We start from the raw sequence: 10,521 nt of genomic DNA on the forward strand, positions 1-10,521 counted from the left end.
CGATGTGCTTTATCTCTACACCTTTTTTATGGTGAGTCCCTGGTCTGCACCACTCCTCGCGGAGATCATCAAGGGATTGGCCACCCGGCCTGGTCCCCGCAAGGTTGAGTTGCTCACCTCTGTTTGGCAAGCCAGTGAGAAAGTATACATCCGAGGGCTCTATCTCGAGCTGGTGCCCTCCAATGTAAAAACATTGATCTTGAACGTTCCATCGCTCAACTAGCCATTCCAAAAATCTTACCTGGCCCCTCATGCCCGGTATGGTCCAATATTTGTACAATCCACATGTTCTTAAGGCATCCAGAGAGGGTTGGTGGTTAATCGCAGCTTCATCGTCTTCTACGTGCTCTCTCTCTCTCCAGTCCAACATGTTTTGGCCCCTGCACATCAAAAGAGTCAATTAGAAATTAATTTGAGAAAATTTGGTGGTTTTTTGAGAGAGTTAGGGTTTTAAATGCGCCCTTTGCGGAAGACGCACCCCGGCTTTTTAGCACAGGGCGTCCGGACGCAGCTCGCCTGAAGGCGGCCTGCGTCCCCCGACCTTTTTCCCGTGTGAGAAAAAGTCGGGGGACGCAGGTCACCCGAAGGGCACCTGCGTCCGCCGAGGGGCGCATTTTGAACCCAAAACCCCCCAAAAAATGAAACAGAGACCAAAAACAAAAAACTAAACGGATAAAAATGAAGAGTGGGATGTGTAAAATACCTCGGTGAAGCGGCGTTCGATTCCGACGGTCAGATTTTCCGCAGCAACCACGGGAAGTTTCTTGTCAAAAGCTCCTTTTTCAACCTCAACAGTGAAACGGTAAAATGACATGGTAAAAGGTCTTTTTATAGGTTTTTTGGATGAATTAGTTCATTTTTTACCATGAAAAGATGTTTTCAAATGTATTTTTTGCCTATTTTAAACAGGTATGAGTAATGTGTCGCTTTTGTGCAGGACGAAGGGATTTCAAGGGAAATTGTAATTTTTCACAAACAAATTTTCAGAGTCATCTTTTAAGCCCTTTTCTGACTCCTAAAACATGAAAAGATCGCCGAGTGTTTCTTTTTCACTCGTTAAAACGGAATTAAAAGACGGTCCCCTTTTAGCTCTTTTCTGACCGTAAAATCAGGAAAAGATTGCCGGGTTTTTGTCGTTTCAAACTCGATAAGGAAATAAAACGACGTGTCTTTGATCGCTTTTTACTTTTCAGATCAACGATTCTATTATGAAAGTACTCCTTGGTCGCAAGATCAAGCGGTTCCCCCAGGTATTATTTTATACTTTTTCGGGCTTGAGGGACACAAATATACGAAAAAGTTCAACGTGGAGTTTCCTTAAGTTTTTCAGACTCTCTAAAAATGAAAAACGCCGAGTTTCTCCTATACTGGGCTCGTTAAACTTTTACAGTAAAGGACCTGTTCAATTACAAACAGGAACGAACCACTCCTTCCTAGGGTTCGCATTTAAACTAGGTTGGACTCGTCCGAAGGATGAGCTTATAATCAAGCATATGTTATCCTCCTCAAGCTTGTTAAAAATAAAGAGGTACTTGCCAGAAATGGTGGGGGAAAAAAGAGAAGAATGAACCTATTTGTCACCTTTTGCCTCAGAAGAAACTTTATTACCGCTCTTGAACACGACACTTTTCATTCACCTGGGTTGGGAAATCTTTTACCTCACAGTTGACTAAATCACTTTGAAAATCTTTAACCGGGTTCAGGGATCAACTTTGAGTTATTCGTCACCAAACCATCTGTTGTGTCGTTATGTGTTCAAGAGGTCTGCAAGCAAAACTTTCATTTGCAAAATACTTGTCATCCATTGACCATCCCTGAGTCAGTCCTTACAGCAACATTTCTTCAACTTGAACAATGATTTCGTGTTGCAGGCTTGCCTGCAACGGGTCGCTTTCTATCGACATCGACACATTATCTAGAAAGATGACTTAGGAATCGACAGTACCTTGAAGTCTGCATGCATCAATGGCAGGTTTCTCGCCTTTGACGTCAGTTTACATCATTGACTTTCGATCAAAGGATTCCGTGAAGTGTTCGACATCAAAACATCTATTCACATTTCACGGGTTGTGCTTGGTACTTTGAGGACCATTGACATTACTGGTGGTTTCTCTCACGCTTGCTAACAGTTTACATCATTGACTGGTAATCAAGTGGTTTCTACCATGTTCGACATCGAATCATTTAATCACATGGCTAGAATCGTACCAATTCGGGAAGTAGAAGTGAAGACCCTGGATCTAGTTTCTACCATCCAGGCTGCGAGGAGTTTTGTATTCATTATCTATGTAGACTAATCATAAACAGATGGCTGCGTCCATACTGTGTCTACAAAAGTCTATAAAAATGATGTACTGCAAGATCATTCCTATATCAGAATAGTTAGTCCATTAGTTAAAGTTTTGAATCTGAGTATGGGAATGCCTACCTCAGTGATGATATAATCTTATCCATGTATTTTGTGTTGAAAATTGCAGGTTCCAACCAGGCCATCCGCAAGGCAATCCTTGAAATGATAAAGCGCTTCACCCTTCCTAGAATTACAAAACCCTATTCTATTCCAGGCTTCGCACTTTAGGGGGCAATCTGTTACACTAAAAAATGTCACCTTGACTACTTACAGTTAGTATGGCTCCAATCAACAAGTCATGCTACCCTCTTAGGCAAGTCTCATGCCTCTGTTATCCATCTCAAACTCAAAGAAGAGAGAAAGTCTTGTAAAAATCATGTTTATCTCTGGGGTCGCAGGTTCTCTCTAGCCTTACCTGCGGGGACGCTGATCATGTTCACAAAATATGCGTCCATGGACGCTCTGTATGTTAAGGGACAGGTGCGTCCCTCTGTAAAAGGCAAAATGCGCGAGTTTTATCTTGAAAAAGTTACTTGTGGTTACTTCTAGAACATTCTAGAGGTCGGTTTGATGAAATGGATGCGCCTCCAGTTGGTTCATGTATCTCTATTAAGGGGGAACCTATCCCATCAATAAGGGAGCTATCCCACCCATAGAGGGGGATGATCCCATTGATAGTGGACCTGAATAACCTCTTTACAGCACTATAAATGAAGGCATTGAGCCAGAAGGAGAAGAGGTTGGAGCTATACATTTTCTTTGGGTAAATGCTGCAGGATTTAGGTCTTCCATTAGAGCCTTTGTGAGGAGAGATTGTCTTCACTTGATTCTACTTGGAAGAGGGTGAGCTTTGTCAAAGTAGAGGAAAACCCTTGATGGACCCTGGGAGGAACTTGCACAACGCCAAGGCCAGGTTGTAAGAGTTTCTTTGTTTCGTTATTAATACAAACTGGTTTATTTTTCTCAATAGCTTGTGTTAATGAGTTATTTCATGTGTTCCTTGGTCTGCATGTTGAATATATGTTTTATTATATGAAATGCAAGTGCTTGGTAATTGTTTGATTGTTTGTGGTTGCAGGAATTGACTTGAAGGAGGAGCTCATCCTGATCGTCAAGAACGGACTTCAACAACAGCGTTTTGGAATAAGGTAAGCCTAAACACTTGTAGTTTTCATGTTGTAAAAGGTGTATTTAGAGAAAGATCACTCCATTTTGTCTTGTTTGTCATTAGAATGTCTTAGACTTCTAGGAAGGTCAGTCGTGTCCGCACCCTTGACAGATTCCGTGTGACACGGGCTGCTGGGCATTTTTGGGTCGAGAAAAAGGCATTAGTACTACAAAAGTATTTCTATTGGCTGAATCTTCGACATGATGTCGGGAAATACATCAGATCATGCACTTCCTGCGCCATTGCCAAACCGACCATCAAGAAGCAAGGCTTCTATACCCCACTGCCTACCTCGAGTCGACCTTGGGAATCCATCTCCATGGATTACATGTCAGGCCTTCCTTCCACTAAGCATGGAAATGACTGTGTTTTTGTGGTCGTCGACAGGTTCTCGAAGATGGCCATTATGGCGGCTTGCAAGAAGAATATCACAACAGAATACACTGCTAAACTCTTCTTTGAACGAGTGTGGGTACACTTTGGGATCCCACAGTCTATCATCTCAGATCGGGACAGTAGGTTCCTCTGTCCATTTTGGTCCAGTCTCTGGTCGATTCTGGACACCAAACTCACTAAGTCCACAACCTTCCATCCTCAAACTGATGGCCAGATAGAGGTTGTCAATAGGATGATCGTACACATTCTGTGCATGTACAACTCAAAGCATCCACGCACATGGGATGAGGGCCTCCCCTATGTTCAGCACAACTACAAACCGAGCTCTCCATAGTTTGACTAGCCACAACCATTTTCAAGTGGACCTAGGATTCCAGCCACTATGTCCCATTGATGTGGCCGTGCCATTTGCAACTACTCACATAGATTCAGCTCATGTTCCTTCTGAAACAGATAAGGAAAACAACTTCATTGGGCACATCTAACATGTTCGCTAGGAAGTCCATGGCATTCTGGAGAAATCAAATGCCAAGTACAAGTAGCGACGTGATTAACATTGGGTGCCACACAAGTTTCAGGTGGGCGACAAAGTCTGTTTGCATTTGCAAAAGGAACGCCTTACCGGAGCCTATCAGAAACTAAGACCACTCCGATATGGTCCTTACACCATTACCAAGGCTATGGGAGATAATGCATTTCAGCTCAGCATTCCACCATTCCTTGGCCTGCACCCAATGTTCAATGTGGACCGCCTTTGAACATACTTTCCACCATTACTAGACACATCTGACATTGCAGAAAAACTCACACCCACAAAGTTAATCCTAGATTGCATGGAACAAACTGCAACTAATCGGATCATGGACACACAAATCAAGCACACTCGCCAGCAAAATATACAACTGTATCAAGTTGTCAAAGGAAGCCAACTACTTCACCAGGGTAAGTGGCTCACCAGGGACCAAGTTCAGCAGAAGTTTCCTCATCTCATGGAGGAACTCAACACAATGGGGACCATTGCTTCCTAAGGGGGGAGGAATGATCCAGGTGGATATTGGTGGCCACCCACCAAGCCACTTGGAACCCCACCATTGTTTCTTTCAGCTTTTCAGTTGCCCTAATTGTAGTACAGTTTACTATTTTTAGCAGTTTTTCCTGTCCTGAACTTTCGGAGCCATTTTGAGGCCCTAAACGATGTTTTTTGGGAAAACTGGGAGCAACATGGGTCCATGGACTAATGTTGCTCTACCCAAAGTTGTAGTTCTCAGATAGATCTTTCTAATGAGATATTGTGCATGTCAAACAAAGATTGTATGCCAAAGTTACGACCCCAGGAAGTTGATGTACCAATTTACCCAAATGGGGCCCATGGTTTGGCGTTTCATCTTCTAGGGTTAGGTTTTTGGATGTTTATGGTTTTCCATTATTTCTCAACAATAAATAGGCCTTTGAGCCTCATTGTAACATAGTTCAGAGGCATGTATCTGCCACATCTATTCTCAGAGATAAGATACCATCGCCCTAGCTGATTTATCTCCATTTTTGTTTGTAAGCATATTTCAGTGTTTTCCATTAATGAAATGAAGTATTATTTCCGTTGCATCTTTGTGGTTATTGTTATCTCTGTAATTTTTTGTGTTGGAGGAACTCAAGACAATGGGGATCATTGCTTCTTAAAGGGGGAGGAATGATCTAGGTGGATATTGGTGGCCACCCACCAAGTCCACTTGGACCCCCACCATTGTTTCTTTCAGCTTTTCAGTTTCCTTAATTGTAGCATAGTTTACTAATTTTAGCAATTTTTCGGGTCTTGAACTTTCAGAGCCATTTTGAGGCCCTAAACAACATTTTTTGGGAAACCTGGGAGCAACATGGGTCCATGGATCAATGTTTCTCTTCCCATAGTTGTAATTCTAGGATATATCTTTCCAACGAGATATTGTGCGCATCAAACGGAGATTGTATGCCAAAGTTATGACCCTGGGAAGTTGATGTACCAATTTACCCAAACAGGGCCCATAGTTTGGTGTTTCATCTTCTAGGGTTAGGTTTTTGGATGTTTATGGTTTTCCATTGTTTCTAAACAATAAATAGGTTCAGAGGCATGTAGCCACCACATCTCTTCTCAGAGATAAGCTACCATTGCCCTAGCTGGTTTATCTCCATTTCTGTTTGTAAGCATATTTCAGTATTTTCCATTAATGAAATGAAGTATTATATTCACTACATCTTTGTGTTTATGGTTATCTCTATAATTTTTTGTGTTCCTGTTTAAATACAGATCAACTAACAACTTATCTCTTAGTCTAAAAATAATACAATATTCCAATTATTACAATAACTAAATACTAAGACAAATTTGAGGGATCCAATCCTCTCTACTAAAACTGTTTTTTGACCACTCAGATCAATGAAATTCATCTCATGTTAGCCACAACATGTGAGAAAACAATCACATTGTTGGTTAAGTCCAGATGCTCCTGCATCAACACATGATGATGGCATGCCACATGATCAAACTCTATCCAAACATTCATGTCACCACTAACGCACAAGCATCCATGTTAGTAACCATGTCATGTACAACATCACACTTCACGTTGGTTCATCCTACATGGCTCCATGTGTCCACCACGCATTCCACCCTCTTAGCACCCATGTCTAGGTTTTTCCAAAATGCATAGTTAAAATAATTTATATATTTATGGACTTTCAAATTCTGTTAGAGGATAGGAAATAATCCCATAAACTAAAATAAAGGTAATTACTGAATTCCTTCAGTATATGGGAATAATGTCTGTAGCTAATGGAAGAAGGGTTATTTTCCATATTCCAGATTTATACCCTAGTGACCTCTGGATCTGGGCTTTTCATTAGGTCTCTTTAATGGATTTTTCCAAATGCCCAAATTTTTTTGTTGGGTGCGGGATCCCCCAAGGGCAGTTTTGGGGCTTAGAGCCCAGATTTTGGTTCAACATTGTAATTCTAATGTAAAGTCTCTGCATTTTATGGGCGCGGAGCACGTAGTTGTTAAAGAGTCATAGGGTTGTCCGCCCTTATTTTGATAATGTAATGTCGGCTGTAGAAGATCTACCCATGGTCCGTGTACCATGGAATTGTATAAATAGAGCTAAGCTCTAAGTAGTTAGACACAATGTCTAAGAAATGAAGATGTATGCGAGATAGATCTGAAGTGTAAGTCTATGTTTCGAGTCGTAGCGTAGGTAGAGGCTCTGCAGCTGAGTGCGCAAAGGTCTAGTAGTCCACAGCTGAGTGCGCAGGGCAAGTTGAGTCTGTAACCATCGGGAATCATTAATAAAGAGAAGTTTTATATCATTCTGTATATTTAATTCCTATTTATGCATCTGATCTATTGGATAGGAATTTCACTTCTAATGCTTATATGATGCACGAATGTGTATAACTATATTGGTTAACTGAACGCAAGTAAGAACATTTTTTTCCGCGAAGCTAACTAAGATCTGTTAATAAGATAAGTAAGATACTTAGCATAGTTTAGGAGATATCGCAGTTTGCTTCCTTAGCAGTGTGAAAGGACTTCAGCCCCTAGTTAGGGTTACGCGGAGGCCGATTGTAATAGATCGCGAAGGTACTAAAGGGTAGAGAAGAGGGATAAGCAAATTGCGTGGAGGCATGTATAGTTGGAATAAACTGACATCACAACCATCTCAAGGGTGTGGAAATTTGGTTCCAACATCCCCCATACTACTTTAGGTGAGAATTCATTCCACACTCTGCGGGTTGATGCAAAAAGGGCCAGTAGTGTAGGGATTTGTTTGGCTACCTAATGTTGAACCTGGGTCAGGCCCCCATAAGCCAACAAATGGTTTCGTTGCCAGGACCAGAATTTGCATGAGAGATGTGTGATGTCGTATCATTGGAATCCAACTAAGAAATAAATCGAAGGCTAGTTGGATAGAAGAATTCATGAGTTCACGGCGTAGGAGAACAGAAACCTACGACTGTCAAAAGAACAGTGGCTAGACAACTACCTGTATACAGAGATCCATGAAATATTTTTTGCCTCCTTCCCTACTGAGCTATACGAGTGGATCGCGAAGCTAGCAGATAGCCAAGGAAGGTGGAAGCTTGATAGTCCTATTGTGTGGACCCCAGAGCTAGTGCGAAGGTTGGAAGCATCAGAGGATAAGATCATGCACACCATCAATCATTGGCTCAATCGCATTATAGGAGGATTTGTTACTGAGTTCACGGTTGACACCTCAGTCACCTATGGCGAGGCAAAGCGACACTTTTTCAAAGGACTGCAAGGTAAGTACGTAAAATATTTGAATACTTGGATTATAATGTTGTTGTGAAAAAAGCAGGTTATGCAGTTACCTTGATGTTCAAGGCTATTCAAAGTGGAAAGGTTTACAGTAACGATGGAAATAAGGGTCCAGAAAATAGCCCCTTGATTTCACCTCCATGAGGGGACGAGGAAGAGCTTGCGAAGCTCTCTCCATGAAGTGATATTCATCTGATAAGACAAATAATTTCATGAATCATACCTCTGCCCACACCACCACTTGCTTCACCACCATCACCTCCATATTCATTCGTACCACCTCCATTGCCACCGTGATTCAGTATGGCAAACATAGTGAAGTTGCTCATTTCAAAGGTTTGGGAAATAAGGATCTGGACCAATTCTGGTTCATTGTAAGAGTTGTATGGGAAGCACAAGGTGTTACAGATGACCATATAAAGAAAGAAACATTGGTTAGTGCTCTGCAGGATCGCACGTTGACCTGGTATATTAAGTACTCCAATGATAACCCGAATGCGAGATTCGCGGATATCCAAATAGTGCTAAATAGAGAATTTAGCAGGCCTAAATATGAAGTGCAATTGATTGTGGGATTCAAAGAGATCATGATGCTACCAGGAAAGATGCCTTGGGAACTAGATCAGAGGCTGAAATGTACGATTCGCGAAGCCAATATGAATATGACAGATGGACAACATTAGGAGTGGTTTGTAGCTTCGCTACTACCACACTTAAGGAGTGCATTGTCGCAGTAGAAGATAACAACTCAAGAAAAGGCCCTAGAGATTTCCATGAGACTACATGAGACCCTGATGCAAGATCCTAATTTAGGAGTTCAGCAGATCCATGAGTAGCTGAAGAAACTGTGCCTTGAGATGCAAAGCTTGAAGTATGCTGTGTGAAATGCAAGAGTCAGGGGGATGAAAAAGACCACTTCCCGGTCTTTACAAATTACCTTGTAGGAGGAGGACTGATGCCTCTAAGGCCAGAAGCTCAAGCAGGACCTAGCGCGGTGCCTGCTTTATGGTGCACTATCTGTCAAGTAGTCGAAAAGCATGCCAAGATAACTACCACTTGTTATAGAAGTATACGCAAGCTCTGCAGCAATTATTTTGTAACTTTTGTAGGTCAGTGGGACATGACGAGCGTACTTGCAGAAGCTATAAATTGATGATGGATAGAACGCTCGCCTATAGAGTTCAGGTTGAAACGTGACCCCTTGGCTAGAATGCAGGAATGGTGCAGACATGATTTCAGGGGCGCAGACAAGGCCAAGGTGGAGGAGGACTTGGTAGAGGTTGCTAACAGTTGATTTGTTATAATTGCGGAGGGCCAGGACACTATGCCCACAATTGCACTAATCCAACGTGCTTGTCGTAAAAGTATTCGACGCTGTTTTGTCATGAGATAGAAGATTTCCCTACGCTGATAGCCAGGATACATGACAAAGGAGCTCTACCACTTCCCCCGACTCAGAACCTGCATATGATGAGGTCTGAGCCGTGTGAGGAAGATCCGAATGTAAACATACTGCTCCAAAGTGGAATTGCAGTAGGAGATGACAAAGGAAAATAGCCAGAAGATAGTACATCGGTTCTCAAATCCTCGGCAAAAGAAGCCGAGTTTGATTTGGAGCGCACTCGGGAAACCTTGATGGAAGCTAAGAAGAGCTTCGCTGAGGCCTCCACTTCAAGAAGCAAGGATAAACCGGAGCCAAAGATGGACCCCTCTATGCTGACGAATTTCCTCGAAACCTATATGAAGTTGTTGCGTGACAGTAAGGCTATGAAAGGGTTACAGGAGCTCATCAATAGATGTGCTGGGACTGTGCTAGGTGAACCACTTGTAGTCCTTAAGATTGGAAAGCATAAAACAAGTACGGGGCGTGAAATGAGACTCGCCACGTAGATTGGAGAATACGAAATGGATCAAGTCATCCTAGATTTTGGATCGAATGCAAATGTTCTACCGAAACAAACATGGGAGAGAATGGGGAGACTTTCACTGCAATGGTCTCCAATTCAGCTAAGGATGGAGAATCAGTAGAAAATAATACCCATGGGGCGATTGCAAGGAGTAACCGTGGATATTGAAGGACTGAGCACATTGGTAGATTTTGAAGTCATTGAGATTGTTGAAGAAAACAATCCTTACCCTTGTGCTCTTGGGAATTGATTGGGCTACTGATATGAATGTGGTAATCAATTTGGAGAAGCGAAAAATGATCTTTGAGAAGAAATCACTGCGCATAATAATACCCCTAGACCCTGCTAAAGGATCGTGCTATACAAAGCCGGTCCACGACTATGAGAGTGA

The 10,521-nt window shown here is 42.2% G+C and overlaps 1 protein-coding gene across 1 annotated transcript in view; it reads right to left on the bottom strand.

Moving 5' to 3' along the window:
- LOC149177140 (plasma membrane ATPase 2-like) overlaps nucleotides 1–8,552 on the bottom strand; it is a 137,466-nt gene extending 128,914 nt beyond the window's left edge. Inside the window, exon 1 of the mRNA XM_089421674.1 lies at nucleotides 8,447–8,552. Within this exon, the coding sequence (XP_089277800.1) occupies nucleotides 8,447–8,552 (106 nt within the window). The remainder of the gene's footprint in view (nucleotides 1–8,446) is intronic.
- Between the last annotated feature and the right edge of the window lie 1,969 nt (nucleotides 8,553–10,521).

The sequence above is a fragment of the Pinus tabuliformis genome, chromosome 4_1 (assembly GCF_031772625.1).
Source record: "Pinus tabuliformis cultivar Carrire ecotype Pingquan chromosome 4_1, CPIR1, whole genome shotgun sequence".
NCBI lineage: Eukaryota > Viridiplantae > Streptophyta > Pinopsida > Pinales > Pinaceae > Pinus > Pinus tabuliformis.